General features: G+C 36.8%; 1 protein-coding gene across 4 annotated transcripts in view; it reads left to right on the top strand.

Annotated features, from left to right (window-relative positions):
* RC3H1 (ring finger and CCCH-type domains 1) overlaps positions 1 to 18,908 on the top strand; it is a 95,193-nt gene that overhangs the window by 40,469 nt on the left and 35,816 nt on the right. For all 4 annotated transcript variants that reach the window (XM_022565239.3, XM_089910890.1, XM_089910875.1 and 1 more), the window contains exons 3-6: positions 2,812 to 2,932; positions 3,949 to 4,188; positions 4,638 to 4,813; positions 16,011 to 16,211. In XM_022565239.3, the coding sequence (XP_022420947.1) occupies positions 2,812 to 2,932; positions 3,949 to 4,188; positions 4,638 to 4,813; positions 16,011 to 16,211 (738 nt within the window). The remainder of the gene's footprint in view (positions 1 to 2,811; positions 2,933 to 3,948; positions 4,189 to 4,637; positions 4,814 to 16,010; positions 16,212 to 18,908) is intronic.

The raw sequence follows: 18,908 nt of genomic DNA on the forward strand, positions 1-18,908 counted from the left end.
TTATTCAAAAGGAAAACTCACTGGGACTTCCCTGCCGGTCCCGTGGTTGGGACTCTGTGCTTCTACTGCGGGGGGAGTAGTTCAGTCCTTGGTTGGTAAACTAGGATCCTGCATGCACATGGTGCAGCCAAAAAAAAAGGAAAACTTACTTTATTTACAAATCTATCTTGATGATGTCGCCAATACTACAAAATATTAATATTTGTCAGAGGGAAATTGCATTTGATTGTTTTTCTTCTCTTCCTGTACTTAATTTTTCATTTCATAATCATTTCTCTTTTTGTTTTGAAAATTCCATTATGACATTTCGGAAATGTTTTTAAAATAGACTTATTGGGGATAACAATTTTAGTAATATAATATTTTAATAACAAATAACCAAGACTTACTTTTTCTCATAAAGTTGTCTAAGGATGAACTAATTCTTTTTCTACAAAATGAGTAAGACCTTGTCATGTCTTAACTGTAACAACTAATGTTTATGGAATTTGAGGATAGGACATTTTAATCCATAATAGCCATTATTTTAACCCCACAGATCTCCATTAAAAAACTGTTAGAAGTAATAAATGAATTAAGCAAAGTTGCAGGATACAAAGTTAACATGCAAAAATCGGTTTCATTTCTGTACACTAACAATGAACAATCCAAAAGGAAATTAAGAAAATAATTTCACTTACAGTAGCATCAAAAAGAATAAAAGACTTAGGAATAAATTTAGCGAAGGAGGTGAAAGACTTGTACATTGAAAATAAAACATTGCTTAAAGAAATTAAAGAAGACATAAATAAATGGAAAGAGATCACCTGTTCACAGACTTAATATTACTAAGATGACAGTACTACCCAAAGCAATCAGCAGATTCAATGTAAGCTTTTTCAAAATCCCAATGATGTTTTTTGAAGAAATAGAAAAACCCATCCTAAAATTTATATGGACTCACAGGGGACCCTAAATAGCCAAAACAGTCTTAAAAGCAGAACAAATTTGAAGGAATCACACTTCCTGATTTTGAAACTGCAAAACTCTAGTGATCAAGATAGTGTGGTGCTGGCATAAAGATTGGCATTTAGATCAATGGAATAGAATAGAGAGTCCAGAAATAAACCCATATATATGGTCAAATGACTTTTTACAAGATTGCCAAAACCATTCAATGGGGAAAGGACAGTCTTTCCAACTAATGGCGCTGAGCAAACTGGATATCCAAATGCAAAAGAATGAATTTGGACCACTACTTCACACCATATACAGAAATTAAATCAAAATAGATCAAAGGCTAAAAGTAAGAGCTAAAACTGCAGAACTCGTAAAACAAAATATTTGCATAAATCTTTGTGACCTTGGAGTAGGCAGTGGTTTTTTTGTTTATTTATTTATTTGGTTGTGCCAGGTCTTAGTTGCAGCAAACAGGTTTCTTTAGTTGCAGCTCGAGGGCTCCTTAATTGCAGCTCACTGGCTCCTTTGTTGCGTCACACAGGCTCCTTAGTTGTGGCACATGGGCTCCTTAGTTGTGGCATGCATGTAGGATCTAGTTCCCTGGCCAGGGATTGGACCTGGGACCCCTACATTGGGAGCATGGAGTCTTAACCACTGAACCACCAGGGAAGTCCCTAGGCAGTACTTTTTTAGCTATGACACCAGAAGCACAAGGAACAAAAGATAAATCAAACTAAATCAAAATTGAAAACTTAGTGTTTCAGGGAATTTCCTGGCAGTCCATTGGTTAGGACTCCGCGCTTTCATTGCTGAGGGCCTGGGTTCAATTTCTGGTTGGGGAACTAAGATCCCACAAGCCACGTGGTACGGCCAAAACAAAACAAAAAACTTAGTGCTTCAAAAGACACTGTCAAGAGAGTGAGAGAACAACCCACAGAATGGGAGAAAATAATTGTAAATCATATATCTGTAAGAAACTTGCATCTAAGAACCCTTACAACTCAATTATAAAAAGAACATGGTTTTTAAATGGGCAAAGATCTGGACGCTTCACCAAAGAAGATATGCAGGTGGCAAATGAGCAAATAAAAGCTTGCTCAGCATTGTTTGTCATTAAAGAATTGCAGATTAAAACAACAATCAGAGGTACAAACTACTATGTATAAAATAAATAAGCTACAAGGATATATTGTACAACAAGGGGAATATAGCCAACATTTTATAGTAACTATAAATAGAATATAATCTTTAAAAATTGTGAAAACAACAGCAACAGTGAGCTACCACTACACATAAATTAGAATAGCTAAAATTCAAAACATTGACAGCACAAAATACTGGTGAGGATGGGAAGCAAGAGAGACTCTCATGTATTGCTGGTGGGAATGCAAAATGGTACAGCTACTTTGCAAGTTATTATATGATTCTGTTTATATGAAATGTCCAAAATAGGCAAATCCGTAGAGACAGAAAATAGATTAGTTTTTTCCTATGCTGGAGGGGTTTGGGAGGAAATATGGCAGGGGTGACTATGGGGTTCTTTTGGGGGGGCTATGAAAATGTTCTAAAATTGTGATGGTTGTATAACTGAGAATATACTTAAAGTCATTGAATTATATACCTTAAATGGGTCAATTACATGATATGCAAGTTATATCTCAATAAAGCTGTTACAGAAGCAAAATAAAAATTTTAAAATGCAGTAATTTTGTGTGTATATATATATAAAAGATCTTTTGAAAGAATTCAGTAAATTTAATGGGAGTTTTGATGTTACCAGTGTTAGAATAGGAGTACATAAAACATACTCAATAAAACATTTGATTATAATTAATTAGTGAGCACTCAAACACACCTTTTTTTTACCTCTAGGTTCCTGAACAGCAGCCCATTACTTTGTGTAGTGGGGTTGAAGATACAAAGCATTATGAGGAAGCCAAGAAGTGTGTAGAAGAATTAGCACTGTACCTGAAACCACTCAGCAGTGCTAGAGGTAAATCAGATGAAATTATCCATGCTGAGCACGTGTTCATTAAAGATGCTTTTGTTACCATAAAAACTGTGAGCTATAAGTGAATGTTAACGAAATTCATTTATTTATTGTAAGCCAAACCCACTGGTGCTAAATAATATTACAAACCACATCAAATAAAGTAGTGAGTTTAAAGTTTATGTACTATTTATTGGAAACATTTTTTGAATGAGTTGCAAAAGTAAGTATAAACACACTAGTGGTTTCAGAAGGGCTCTCTATCATTTGACAACTCTAAATTGTCAGCCTTCTATCCAGTTTTGTGTGGTATGCTGTTGCGGGTACAATAAAATTGGAAGTTGCCATTACTATCTTGCCATTATGGCTTGTTTTTATTAGGAAGGTGAGCTTAACCACTAGGAAATATACCAGACCTGTTAGGACCTCAAGATTTGGGTGTTTTTTTTGTTTTTTTAACATCTTTATTGGAGTATAATTGCTTTACAATTGTGTGTTAGTTTCTGCTTTATAACAAAGTGAATCAGCTATACACACATATATATATATCCCCATATCTCCTCCCTCTTGCGTCTCCCTCCCACCCTCCCTATCCCACCCCTCTAGATGGTCACAAAGCACCGCGCTGATCTCCCTATGCTATGCGGCTGCTTCCCACTAGCTATCTATTTTACATTTGGTAGTATATATTAAGTCCATGCCACACTCTCACTTCGTCAAGATTTGGGTTTTTAATTATTAATATTGACTGGCCTTTTTTTCTTTATTTCTCCATGATTAAAATGAATAATATATTTAATGTCATGAGTGTTACATTTGCATGCAATAACAACTTTTGTATACTTTTAAAATGCAAACTAGGCTTCACTTGTGTAATTTGTATTGTTTATTTTAAATATTCTGATAGAACCCAGAACTATTCCACATAGCCATAAGTCAATCAGCCCATCAGAGGAAGTTTTTCTGGACTCTAAAATTACATTGGAAACCTAGAAATAACTATATTTTCTGTTTTAAAGGAGTGGGTCTGAATAGCACTACTCAGAGTGTTCTGAGTCGCCCAATGCAGAGGAAGCTGGTGACTCTGGTCCACTGCCAACTAGTAGAAGAAGAAGGCAGGATTCGTGCCATGAGGGCAGCTCGATCTTTAGGTGAACGAACAGTTACAGAGCTCATTCTCCAGCACCAGAATCCTCAGCAACTCTCTTCCAATCTTTGGGCAGCAGTCAGAGCTAGAGGCTGCCAGTTCCTTGGACCAGGTATATAATTAAAGTTTGATATTTACTATACTAGTAATTCTGAAAGTATTTATAGTGTAGGAACTATAAGTGATGCACAAAGGCTAGTTCTTTGCAATATTCTGTTGTTATCAAGTAATATCCCACTTGGTATCCCACAGTCATGGCTTGGGTAATTCCATGTCAGTTTTTCAGGATACTTAAAACTTTTACTGCCAAAAGTTTATTCATTTTGATAGAGGTTTTCCCTAACTGTATTAATCTTTTATCTGCTTTCTTAAATAAATTATATGGAATGTAATAAAAAATTGCCCCCAAATGGTTCAAAAGTATAACTGAATATTGGTTGTTGTTGTGTTGCCCATTAATGAAGTGGTACCTGTAGAAATTATTAAATGTTTCCCTTCTAAGAAATGGCTTTATCTTATCTCTGTACATGATAAATTTTGGTTTTGCTCAACTTTTCCTAGCAATGCAGGAGGAAGCTCTAAAGCTGGTTCTCCTGGCCTTAGAAGATGGTTCTGCTTTGTCAAGAAAAGTATTGGTTCTCTTTGTGGTGCAAAGGTTGGAGCCACGGTTTCCTCAAGCCTCTAAAACTAGCATTGGGCACGTTGTCCAGCTCCTTTATAGAGCCTCCTGCTTCAAGGTATGAACCTATGGTAACTTTCAGCTTAAAAGGAAATGTCCTTTCCCCAAACTTAGGTAGTAAGACTTTGAGTTTAATAAAGTTGCCTGTATCTTTCCATAAAATTTTAGCAGTTTTTCTTTTCTCTTTTAAAGAATATAGATGGTGTCCTGTTAAAGTTAAATCTTGTATTGAATTTTGTATGTTAGATATTGTACAACATAGATTAAATCATGGCTTATAGATTTTTGTATTTGAAGAGACTAAAAAGCCATAGCAGTTTTCCACCAAGACTGCAAACAGAATTGGTCTAAAGAGAGAGAGTCATTGAAGCAGGAGTACATTTTATTTGGCTATTTGCTCCTGATATGATTCCATATATACAGTACTGGAGCTCCATTTGCCATTTTGGTTTTAGTATATATAGTAATGCTGGACATGTCCTTTGTATGCCAAGTTGAATCAGCACTACTTCAAACACTGGTGCCCACTATGTATCACTTATTGTTCACCCTGTTTTCCTAACTTCTTAATGTCAGGGCTTCTTGCTTTTGACACAACACATAGCAAGTACTTCATGGGCCAGGGAAGTATGTCTCTAAAAAATTGTTAATTTATAGAAGCTATAAGGAGGTCACCACATTCCCTCATCTGACACTGAAACTAAAAAACTCCCACATTAGCCATCCTGCTATATTCTAATCTCGTTATTTTTTGAGAAGGATAAAATGGTTCACAAAATCAACAGAGCATATAGATTTAACTTAAAAAAATTTTTTTTAAGTTCTAGCTAAATGCCAATATTATTCTGTTTCTTTCTAGACTCAGATTATATACTGAAAATGGGGTGTGGATTCCACATCTGTACCCACCCCTCTTGTTTTTCATACGTCCCTCTAGAGCTCTCAGAACCTCAGCTGGTCCAGATTGTCCCTGAATAACTCACATTTGTTGTAATGGTTGTAATAACCTGACTGTACAGTGTAATGGGGAATACATTTCAGAATGTCTGTCTACTTCCAGTGTTACTTCTCCGTTAACAGCGCCAGATAGATACAGTATAGGAAGTTTAAGAAATAAAGGGAAAGAAATCCAGCCTTTCTCTGTGAAGAAGAATAAGGGGCTCAAAAACACCAGAATACCCCAAGTGAAACTTTCTCAATCCTAATTAAAAGCATTAATAGTAATTTTAAAAAGATTGGAATATGTAAAAATCCAATTATTTTTCACTTGAGTCATGATTATGTCGCTTTATTTCATTGTCCACCTGCTTTCTTCTTTTGGTGGCAGTTTGTACTATACTCTCAATCATGAAAAGATTCATTTTCTCTCATCACAATAGGTCCATACCCTAAACTGTATTCACTATTGCAGAGTTTCTATTAAGTGTCTGCCAATACCCATTTCATCATCTTCATGGAACTCAAATCAGCATTTTCCTTTCTTTGCAGGTGTTTGTGTCCGTATAGCTGTGTTCTAGCTGGGTCTTTTTAGCATCTCTTTTTTTTCCATTGGAAAAGCCTTTTCAAGCTGCAGGATAATTCTAGGCATTTTAGTACAGTACAGTTCCAGGACTTCAGACATTGCATTTCTTGGAAATCTTTGAGTGTTTTTAGTTAAAGAGAGTTTTGAGAGCCAAGTCCATGGAAACAGTACATCATATAGAAAGCATGTACTACATTTTAATGAGATTTAATGTATATTGAGAGGGTGTTTCATACATATACATATACATTTGGTCTTTTGACTTGCCTTTGAATAGGGGCAAAATATATTTAGTTTTTGTGACTATAGTTCTTGATTTTTTTATGTTTGGTCTCTCTATGGACTTACCTAACAAAATTTAAGTTAGACCTTCTTATAATAAGAATGGAATACAAGTAAAAATATATCAGTATGACCTGGAAGTCCTGACTAAGATAGTCTATTGTTTCTTTGATGGGAGGGAAAAAAAAATGGGAATTTTCTATAGAGGAATTTGAGTCCTTATGGGAATAAAAGATTAACAAGGCAAAAAACGTTGTAAAATATGTTAGGATATAGGTGATCCTAGACTAGAATTAATTGTTTTACTTTGATTCATTAGGCCTTTGGCCTGAATCCAGCTTGACTTAAAATGTGAATTATTAGGGGTGATACCACTAGCACCTACCTCAACAAGTTTAAAGAATTAAATGAGTTAATATGTCACTATAACAGTTAATAAGGTAACTTAACACACTGGCACATACTATGTGCTCAATAAATGTTAGTTATTTTTATTGCTAAAAAATATCATCATTGTCATACAGCATCTTAGAATTTTCACTTTCAGGTGGTGACCTAACCTACAAAACTGCAGGGAGAATTAAACCAAGTACAAATTAGTCATCTTTAGAATCACACCAGCATCTGAAGCTCTTTCAGTTATTGAGTACCAGCTATCTCAATACCAGGCAAGCCCAAGAGTAATAATCCATAGATATGAAGAAGCAGCATGGTGTTTTTCAGAATACTTGTATGAGTATTTTCTTCTTTTCTTTTTTTTTTCACATCTTTACTGGAGTATAAATGCTTTACAATGTTGTGTTAGTTCCTGCTGTACAACAAAGTTAATCAGCTGTTTGTATACATATATCCCCATATCCCCTCCCTCTTGAGCCTCCCTCCCACCCTCCCTATCCCATCCCTCTAGGTCATCACAAAGCATCAAGTTGATCTCCTTGTGCTATGCAGTAGCTTCCCACTAGCCATTTTACATTTGGTAGTGTATATATGACATTGCTACTCTCTCACTTCATCCCAGCTTCCCCTTCCCCCACTGTGCCCTCAGATCTGTTCTCTATGTCTGTGTCTTTATTCCTGCCCTGCCACTAGGTTCGTCAGTACTGCTTTTTTAAATTCCATATGTATGTGTTAGCATACGGTATTTGTTTTTCTTTTTCTGACTTAACTTCACACTGTATGACAGATTCTAGGTCCATCCACCTCAATACAAACAACTCAATTTTGTTCCTTTTTATGGCTGTGTAATATTCCATTGTATTTATGTGCCACATCTTTTTTATCCATTCATCTGTCGATGGACACTTAGGTTGCTTCCATGTCCTGGCTATTGTGAATAGTGCTGCAATGAACATTGTGGTACATGTATTTTTTTTTTTTTTTAATCTTAAGGAATTTATTGATTGATAACAGGCGTCTAGAAGTAGGGAGGTTCCTGTCTGGCTAATTCACCAGATCAACCACATCCACAAAAACCCAGGCCTCTCCCATCAGCCTTTTCTGCATCTCAGGTGGATCAGCTGCTCTTCACATGGCTGCCCAATGGTGGAAGAAATTCCCAGCTCACATGATCAGACACTAAGAAGCAGAGGAAGAAAGTTTGACTTCCTTGTGTCTCCTCTTAAGAAACCTTTCCCAAGAGGGACTCCACTCTCCCTCCAACAGATGTCCCATTGCATTTCATTGTGAATGTGACACACTAGGTCACATGACACTTCCTAAGTAGTCTCCAACTCGGATAATGGAATTGCCAGCATTGGCTTAGACCGAGGTTTATTCACCTTTTCTGTGCCATGGGCCCCTTTGGCAGTCTGGTGAAACCTAGGGACCCCTTCCCAGAATATTTAATTGCATAGAATGAAATGACCGGATTACAAAAGAAACCAACTATATCAAAAAATATACTTTTTAAGTGATACAGGAATAAACTTGCTTCATTAGTGCACTAAATAACAAAATCTAGCAGCTGATCTAATAACAACCATAATTTTTAAGTAGTGATGAAGGTAAACAGTGTTCTGAGATACCTGTAATAACTTTTGTGATATGAAAATATTTGTGATTTCCATTGGTGACAAAGTCACAAGTTACTACTAATGATACTGTGGTTTGTTGCTTACATTCATAATAGAAAGAAATGTTAAATTTCAGTTGGAGTTTAATGAAAAGTGTTTTTTTTTTCTTTTTTCCCAATGCAAGATTGTGAATCCCATGCATTCCATCCACGGACCCTTGGTAGGGGTGGTCTGTGGACTACATTAGAAGCCCCTAGCTTAGATTAATTAAGATTCACATATTGAGTCTGGGAGTGGGCATGTCTTCACTGAGACAAGTGGCTTCAAAGGAGTGTGGATATCTAAACTAAATCAGGACTAACTCAAGCAAAAAAAGAAGTAAGAGGGTGGGAGAGTAGGGTAGAGGAGGAGTGGGGTGATCTTGACTCCAGGGTCTGCTCCGTGTAGGGTCAGCAAGGGCTTCCTTCAGAGGGAGAACACTTCTCATCACTGGATGAACAGACCTTGTCAAGGGGACTCAGACATACTAGGATTCCTGCCAACCTTGGCATCTTACATACCCCCCCCGTTTTATTTACTTTTGTTTCTTAGTTGGTTTTCTTTAAACATCTGTATGTATTTCAAGGTACAGATATAAAACTTGCCCTTTACAAATATTCAGCCTACTGGAATATATCCCTTCTATCCCACTCCTTAGAAGTGACCACAGCTCTCAGCTTAATGGATGTCTTTTCAGACTACTTGCTATGCACATGTGATATCCCACCAGCTTACAAACTTTCTTGTGTTGGCAATGCAGAGTACCAGGCCCTGCCCTCCCCCATGCTGGTGAATGAGAACAGCCTCACTGTGCTAGATGCTAAACTCAACAGTGTCCCCTTCGATTCCCCAAAGACACTTGAAGTTCAGGCAGGGGAGGTGGCCCTCACACCGCATACCTCAAGAAATGGCAGAGCTGAGATTTGAACCCATGTCTATCAGACCCCAAAGTCCATTCTCTAAATGCCATACGTGTTGGTTTGCAGAGCTGTACCTGATGGTCCAGTCATTTTTTCCCTTTTTTTTTTTTAAGGAGTGGGGTGGGCATATTCCTGGAACCTGGCTTGGATGGTGCCAACTTGAAATGGACGTTCACATTGAAGTGTTCAGGTGTCTCATCAGTAACACTTGAGTCTCCTAAATCATTCACAGGAGACTCCAGACGTATATTCAGAAGGCAGCATGGGAAGCATGAGAAGAATTTACAGTAAAGCTAAAAAGCAAGGCAAAGATGTCCTCTATGAGTTCCATAATTTAACATTATCTTGGAGGTACTGCCCAATGCAGTTAGACAAGAGAAAAAAAAATAAAGCTTATATAGATGGGAAAGAAATGAGAAAGGTAATCTTACTTGGGGAGATCATTAATCAGATGAAAAACTATTATAAGCAAAAAATTCAATAAGGTGGCTGGATACAAAAGTTAAAATACAGAAACCAATAGCACTCACGTTTATGCAAGCTGCATCTCGTTAGAAGACATACAGAAGAAAAGATTACATCACAATAGCAGCAACACAGGTGTTTTGGAATTAATTTTTTAAATGCAAAGTCTATAGGAAGGAAACACCTAAATGCTCTCTTCTCAACATCTTATTATAAAAATTTTTAAACATACATAAAAGTTTAAATAATTATATGGAGAACACCCATATACCCACCACCTAGATTCTGCAGTTAACATTTTTTGTATTACACATATCAGTCCATATATAATCCTTCTATTCATTCAAAAATCCGTTATTTTTCTTTGTTTCTTTTAATTAATTTTTTTTCTTATTGGTCAGCCATTTTATACACATCAGTGTATACATGTCAACCCCAATTGTCCAATTCATCACACCACCACCCCCACCCCTTGCTGCTTTCCCCCCTTGGTGTCCATACGTTTTTTCTCTCCTTCTGTCTCAATTTCTGCTCTGCAGACCAGTTCATCTGTACCATTTTCTAGGTTCCACATATATGCTTTAATATACGATATTTGTTTTTCTCTTTCTCACTTACTTGACTCTGTATGACAGTCTCTAGATGCATCCATGTCTCTACAAATGATCCAATTTCGTTCCTTTTTATGGCTGAGTAATATTCCATTGTATATATGTACCACATCTTCTTTATCCATTCGTCTGTCAGTGGGCATTTAGGTTGCTTCCATGACCTGGCTGTTGTAAATAGTGCTGCAGTGAACATTCGGGTGTGTGGGTCTTTTTGAATTATGGTTTTCTCAGGGTATATGCCCAGTAGTGGGATTGCTGGGTCATATGGTAATTCTATTTTTAGTGTTTTAAGGAACCTCCATACTGTTCTCCATAGTGGCTGTATCAATTTACATTCCCACCAACAGTGCAAGAGGGGTCCCTTTTCTCCACACCCTCTCCAGCATTTGTTGTTTGTAGATTTTCTGATGATGCCCATTCTAACTGGTATGAGGTGATACCTCATTGTAGTTTTGATTTGCATTTCTTTAATAATTAGTGACATTGAGCAGCTTTTCATGTGCTTCTTGGCCATCTGCATGTCTTCTTTGGAGAAACGTCTGTTTACGTCTTCTTCCCATTTTTCAGTTGGGTTGTTTGTTTTTTTTGATATTGAGCTGCATGAGCTGTTTATATATTCTGGAGATTAATCCTTTGTCTGGTGATTCATTTGCAAGTATTTTCTCCCATTTGTAGGGTTGTCTTTTCGTCTTGTTTATGGTTTCCTTTGCAAAAGCTTTGAAGATTCATTAGGTCCCATTTGTTTATTTTTGTTTTTATTTCCATTACTCTAGGAGGTGGATCAAAAACGATCTTGCTGTGATTTATGTCAAAGAGTGTTCTTCCTATGTTTTCCTCTAAGAGTTTTATAGTGTCCAGTCTTACATTTAGGTCTCTAATCCATTTTGAGTTTATTTTTGTGTATGGTGTTAGGGAGTGTTCTAATTTCATTCTTTTACATGTAGCTGTCCAGTTTTCCCAGCACCACTTACTGAAGGGGCTGTCTTTTCTCCATTGTATATCCTTGCCTCCTTTGTCATAGATTAGTTGACCATGTGTGTGTGGGTTTATCTCTGGGCTTTCTATCCTGTTCCATTGATCTATATTTCTGTTTTTATGCCAGTACCATATTATCTTGATTACTGTAGCTTTGTAGTATAGTCTGAAGTCAGGGAGTCTGATTCCTCCAGCTCCGTTTTTTTCTCTCAAGACTGCTTTGGCTATTCACGGTCTTTTGTGTCTCCATACAAATTTTAAGATTTTTTGTTCTAGTTCCGTAAGAAATGCCATTGGTAATTTGATAGGGATTGCACTGAATCTGTAGATTGCTTTGGGTAGTATAGTCATTTTCACAATATTGATTCTTCCAATCCAAGAACATGGTATATCTCTCCATCTGTTGGTATCATCTTTAATTTTTTTCATCAGTGTCTTATAGTTTTCTGCATACTGGTCTTTTGTCTCCTTAGGTAGGTTTATTCCTAGGTATTTTATTCTTTTTGTTGCAATGGTAAATGCAAGTGTTTCCTTAATTTCATGTTCAGATTTTTCATCATTAGTGTATAAGAATGCAAGAGATTTCTGTGCATTAATTTTGTATACTGCAACTTTACCAAATTCATTGATTAGCTCTAGTAGTTTTCTGGTGGCATCTTTAGGATTCTCTATGTATAGTCTCATGTCATCTGCAAACAGTGACAGTTTTACTTCTTCTTTTCCAATTTGTATTCCTTTTATTTCTTTTCCTTCTCTGATTGTCGTGGCTAGGACTTCCAAAACTATGTTGAATAATAGTGGTGAGAGTGGACATCCTTGTCTTGTTCCTGATCCTAGAGGAAATGCTTTCAGTTTTTCACCATTGAGAATGATGTTTGCTGTGGGTTTGTCATATGTGGGCTTTACTGTGTTGAAATAGGTTCCCTCTGTGCTCACTTTCTGGAGAGTTTTTATCATAAATGGGTATTGAATTGTGTCAAAAGCTTTTTCTGCATCTATTGAGGTGATCATATGTTTGTTTGTTTTTTCCCTTTCATTAACATCTTGGATTAGTGTGATACATTTGGTCATATGGTTTTTATTCTTCAAGTTGTTAACATGGTGTATCACATTGATTGATTTGCGTATATTGAAGAATCCTCGCATCCCTAGGATAAATCCCGCTTGATCATGGTGTATGGTTCTTTTAATGTGCTGTTGGATTCCGTTTGCTAGTATTTTGTTGAGGATTTTTGCGTCTATATTTATCAGTGATGTTGGTCTATAATTTTCTTTTTTTGTGATATATTTGTCTGGTTTTGGTATCAGGGTGATGGTGGTCTCATAGAGTGAGTTTAGGAGTGTTCCTCCCTCTGCAATTTTTTGGAAGAGTTTGAGAAGGATAAGTGTTAACTCTTCTCTAAATGTTTGATAGAATTCACCTGTGAAGCCATCTGGTCCTGGACTTTTGTTTGTTGGAAAATTTTTAATTACAGTTTCATTATCTGTGATTAATCTGTTTATATTTTCTAATTCCTCCTGTTTCAATCTTGGAAAGTTGTACTTTTCCAAGAATTTGTCCATTTCTTCCAGGTCATCCATGTTATTGGCATATAGCTGCTTGTAGTAATCTCTTACGATCTTTTGTATTTCTGTGGTGTCAGTTGTAATCTCTCCTTTTTCATTTCTAATTTTATTGATTTAATTCCTCTCCCTTTTTTTCTTGATGATTCTGGCTAAAGGTTTATCAGTTTTGTTTATCTTCTCAAAGAACCAACTCTTAGTTTTATTGATCTTTGATCTAGTTTTCTTCGTTTCCATTTCATTTATCTCTGCTCTTTATGATTTCTTCTTTCTACCAACTTTGCATTTTGTTTGTTCTTCTTTTTCTAGTTGCTTTAGGTGTAAGGTTAAGTTGTTTATTGAAGATTTTTCTTGTTTCTTGAGGTGAGCTTGAATTGCTATGAACTTCCCTCTTGGAACTGCTTTTGCTTTGTCCCATAGGTTTTGGATCATTGTTTGCATTGTCACTTGTTTCTAGGTATTTTTTTTATTTCTTCTTTGATTTCTTCAGTGATCTCTTGGTTATTTAGCAGCACACTGTTTAGCCTCCATGTGTTTGTGTTTTTTATTGTTTTTTTCCTGCAGTTGATTTCTAATCTCATAGTGTTGTGGTCAGAAAAGATGATTGATATGATTTCAGTTTTCTTAAATTTTCCAAGGCTTGATTTGTGACCCAAGATGTGATCTATTCTGGAAACGTTCTGTGTGCACTTGAGAAAAAAGTGTAGTCTTTCGCTTTCGGGTAGAATGTCCTAAAAATATCAATTAAGTCTATCTGGTCTGTGTCATTTAAAGCTTCTGTTTCCTTATTTATTTTCTGTCTGGGTGATCTGTGTATTGGTGTAAGTAGGGTGTTAAAGTCCCCCACTTTTATTGTGTTACTGTCGATTTCTCCTTTTGTGGCTGTTAGTATTTGCCTTATGCATTGAGGTGCTCCTATGTTGGGTGCATAAATATTTATAATTGTTATGTGTTCTTCTTGGATTGATCCCTTGATCATTATGTAGTGTCCTTCCTTATCTCTTGTAACAGTCTTTATTTTAAAGTCTATTTTATCTGATATGAGTATTGCTACTCCATCTTTCTTGTGATCTTCGTTTGCATGGAATATCTTTTTCCATCCCCTCATTTTCAGTCTGTATGTGTCCCTAGGTCTGAAGTGGGTTTCTTGTAGACACCATATATAAGGGTCTTGTTTTTGTATCCTTTCAGCCAATCTGTGTATTTTGGTTGGAGCTTTTAATCCATTTACACTGAAGGTGATTATCGATATGTATGTTCCTACTACCATTTCTTAATTGATTTGGGTTTGTTTTTGTGGGTCTTTGTCATCTCTTGTGTTTCCTGCTTAGAGAAGTTCCTTTAGCGTTTGTTGTAAACCTGATTGGTGGTTTTGAATTCTCACAGCTTTTGCTTTGTCAGTAAAGCTTTTGATTTCTATGTCAAATATGAATGAGACCCTTGCTGGGTAGAGTAATTTTGGTTGTGGGTTTTTCCCTTTCATCACTTTAAATATGTCCTGCCACTCCTTTCTGGCTTGCAGAGTTTCTGCTGAAAGATCAGCTGTTAACCTTATTGGGATTCCCTTGTATGTTATTTGTTGCTTTTCCCTTGCTGCTTTTAATATTTTTTCTTTGTATTTAATTTTTGATAGTTTGATTAATGTGTGTCTCTGTGTGTGTCTCTTTGGGTTTATCCTGTATGGGATTCTCTGCCCTTCCTGGACTTGATTGACTATTTCCTTTCCCATGTTACGGAAGTTTTTGACTATAATTTCTTCAAATACTTGTTCAGACCTTTCCTTTTTCTCTTCTCCTTCTGGGACCTCTATAATTCTAATCTTGGTGCGTGTAATGTTGTCCCAGAGGTCTCTGAGACTGTCCTCAATTCTTTTCATTCTCTTTTCTTTATTCTGGTCCTCGGCAGTTATTTCCCCCATTTTATCTTCCAGCACACGTATTCGTTTTTCTGCCACTTATTCCTTCTAGAGTTCTGGGGTTTTTTTTTGCGGTACACGGGCCTCTCACTGTTGTGGCCTCTCCCGTTGCGGAGCACAGACTCCGGACACGCAGGCTCAGCGGCCATGGCTCACAGGCCCAGCTGCTCCGCGGCATGTGGGATCTTCCCACACCAGGGCACGAACCCGTGTCCCCTGCATCGGCAGGCGGACTCTGAACCACCACGCCACCACGGAAGCCCCTTCTAGAGTATTTTTAATTTCAGTTATTGTGTTGTTCATCATCGTTTGTTTGCTCTTTAGTTCTTCTAGATCCTTGTTAAACATTTCTTGTATTTTCTCCATTGTATTTCCGAGATTTTGGATCATCTTTACTGTCATTACTCTGAATTCTTTTTTAGGGGTTGCCTATCTCGTCTTCATTTATTTGGTCTTGTAGGTTTTTACCTTGCTCCTTTGTTTGTAATGTATTTTTTTGTCGTTTCAATTTTTTGTTTTTTTTGATGGCTAGGGCTGTATTCCTGTCTTATGGGTTGTTTTTTTCTGAGGGTTCCAGCACTGGTGTTTGCAGGCCGTTGGGTAGAGCGGGTCTTGGTGCCTAGATGAGGACCTCTAGGAGGCTTTACCCCGATTAATATTCCCTGGGGTCTGAGGTTCTCTGTTAGTCCAGCGGTTTGGACTCGGTGCTCCCACCACAGGAGCTCAGGTCCGACCTCCGGCCCAGTTGCTGGGGTTCCTCCTGTCCCCTCAGGGGACTGGTGCCTGGTAGGTGCCCTCTTTGTACCAAGAAGCGAATTCCACATTCTTCTAGTCCGCCATCTTGACTCCCTCTCTTCTCTTCAAAGTATTTTCATATCTCTCTTTGGTCATATAAAGTATAAGCCCAGTTTGTTTCTTACCTGACTCATGAGATTACTTGTGTCTTCCTAGGTCACCAAGCGTGATGAAGACTCTTCTTTGATGCAGCTGAAAGAAGAATTTAGAACGTATGAAGCTCTGCGGCGAGAACATGACTCCCAGATAGTGCAGATTGCTATGGAAGCAGGCTTACGAATTGCACCAGACCAGTGGTCCTCTTTGCTTTATGGGGACCAGTCTCACAAATCTCATATGCAGTCCATTATTGACAAGGTAGACACTTTTTTGTTCCTTACTTCTTGGACTAATCATGGAGTTTTGGTAATTCATTTATTTAACAAGTGTATATTTAAGTGAATCCTGTATGTCAGGCTCTTATAAATTATATTCTCCGTAGCTGAGTGTCATGTCATAACTAGTCACATCATAGTAGCAGTTTGTTCATGTAAAGGTTTTTTAAATTGAGGTATAATTGACATTGTTCATATAAGATTTGATTTAATTAGTTTTAATGCTTTATCCAGTGCTGTCTCACATTCCTGTGACAGTCTCCTATCTCTATTTTTTCATTGCCTTTCTTCCTTCTTTTATTGTTTTCTGAGTTTTGATCACTGTATTAGTTGAATTCATTTTCTAAACGCCTTTATTGTCCTCCTGGAACAGCCATTTAATGGCCTGGAAGATGTATACATTGAGGTTTCTTGTGGTTCTTAGCCAGAAAAATTTCACATTATAAGTTACCAACCATTCTATATTTGATCAAATTTTCAGTAAACTTATTTCTACTTTATTTGTTGTCTGTTATGATGAAAAGATCACTTGAGTACACATGAATTTTAGGTCAGGCCCCACTATTTCTGACTCTAAGAGTTATATTTAATTCTTTTAAAACTATAGAATAATACTTAAACTGGTTTTGTTGCAGTTCAACGTGAAATATGTGAAAGTACTGTATAAAAATCTTAAAAGGGCCATGTAAATATATTATGTTCAATAATTTTTTTAAAATTTTTACTATTTACCTTAATTTTTACTATTTTATCTTAAGTCCTTATAACCATAGAGATGATTATACATTAGAATCCACCTTACATTTAATTTAAAGAAATAATGACGGGACTTCCTTGGTGGCACAGTGATTGCGAGTCCACCTGCCAATGCAGGGGACACAGGTTTGGGCCCTGGTCTGGGAAGATCCTACATGCCGCGGAGCAGCTGGGCCCGTGTGCCACAACTGCTGGGGCCTGTGCACCTAGAGCCCATGCTCCACAGTGGGGGAGGCCAGCACAGTGAGAAGCCCACACACCACGGTGAAGAGTATTCCCCCACTCGCTGCAACCGGAGAGGGCCCACACGCAGCTGCGAAGACCCAGCGCAGCCAAAAATAAATACATTAAATAAATAAATTTAAAAAAAAAAGAAATAATGTTAGTATGTAAGAGTAGCCTAAATAAAATAATATTTAACACTTACTGAGAGCTTAGTGTGTGTCTGGTGGTTTTATTTTATTTTTTGATTTTAGTGCGTCAATACTTTGCTCAGAATATTTTAGTTTAGTTTATGTTAGTTTAGTTTAGTTTCGTTCAGTTCAGTTTTTGGCCTCACCACGTGGCTTGCAGAATCTTAGTTCCCTGACCAGGGATTGAATCCTGGCCACAGCAATGAAAGTGCCAAGTCCTATCCACTGGACTGCCAGGGAGAGCTTCCTATCTAGTGGTTTTAAATAATTCATTTAATCTTCTCAACAGCCCTGTATTATTCCTTTTATACAGAGACAGAGGGAGATTAAATACATTTCTCCAGGATCACGTAGGTAATAACTGACAAAGCTGGATTTGAACTTGAACATTCTGACTCTAGAATCCCTGCTCTTAACTACTAAACCTCTTTCCAGACTATTCTCCCCCTACCCCATGCCACCCTTTTTTTTTTTTTGCTATTCCTAAAGGTAGAATTCTTGAAATAAGTAGAAGGTTGATGTCAAAGGAGAATTAGGAAATGTTTTATAACTGCATGGTGTGTAATTGTCAGTATAATGTGTATTATTTGTTCTGTCCTATAGATACCTTTATCAAAACTTCACCTGCAGCTCCTAGGCCTGAAATTATGCAGTGGACTGATTATAACCTTAATCATGATCTTTTAAAGGAGTGGCTTTCTACCTCTGAAGAGAAACTTGACTTGCTTTTATGAAAATTCTACAAGGAGGTTAAATTAACCTTCTTGTCTGAACTGGACTATATAACTAGATGTATATCCTGCAATAATTTTCTCACACCATGAGCAGTAATTTGAATTTAATATCCTAAACCTTCTTACAACAATCTGGTAAATGAAGTTAGTAGTGTGACATCTTATTATTATATAGAGCAATAGAACTTCGTGTGATAATGAAAATGTTTGGTATACATGCATTGTCCAGTATGGTGATCACGAGCCACACTTGGCTATTAAACACTTGATGTGTAACTTGTGTAACTGATGAACTAAAATTTTTATTTTACATACTTAAAATTTTTAATAGCCATATGTTGCTAATGGCTACTGTATTGGACAGTGCAAATGGAGAATTTATTAAAAGTGATAAGAAAAACAATAACCCTAGTAAGTTAATAGGCAAAGAAATATGAAATAACAGTTCACAAACAGGAAGTATATCTAGTTGATGGACTAGAATTCGATGCCAATAATAAATACATTTAAAGCAGTGACATGCCAAATATTGCCTGTTAAACTATAAAGAAATATACTCTCATTCATTGCTGATGGTTTGTAAAATGCATTACAGGTCTTTTGAGAAACAGTTTGTCAGTGAAGCCTCAAAATATTTTTGTACTTTACCAAACCTACTATTTCCAGGAATTTATTTTAAGGGAATAATCCAGACTTTCAAAAAGGTTATGAATGCAAAGGTGTTAATTGCTAAATTATTCACAAAGGATAAAATAAAGGGATGGTTAAAGAAGTCAA

Source organism: Delphinapterus leucas, chromosome 1, assembly GCF_059928025.1.
Source record: "Delphinapterus leucas isolate spDelLeu-1000000601 "Yukka" chromosome 1, BTC_Dleu_Yukka2, whole genome shotgun sequence".
Lineage (NCBI taxonomy): Eukaryota > Metazoa > Chordata > Mammalia > Artiodactyla > Monodontidae > Delphinapterus > Delphinapterus leucas.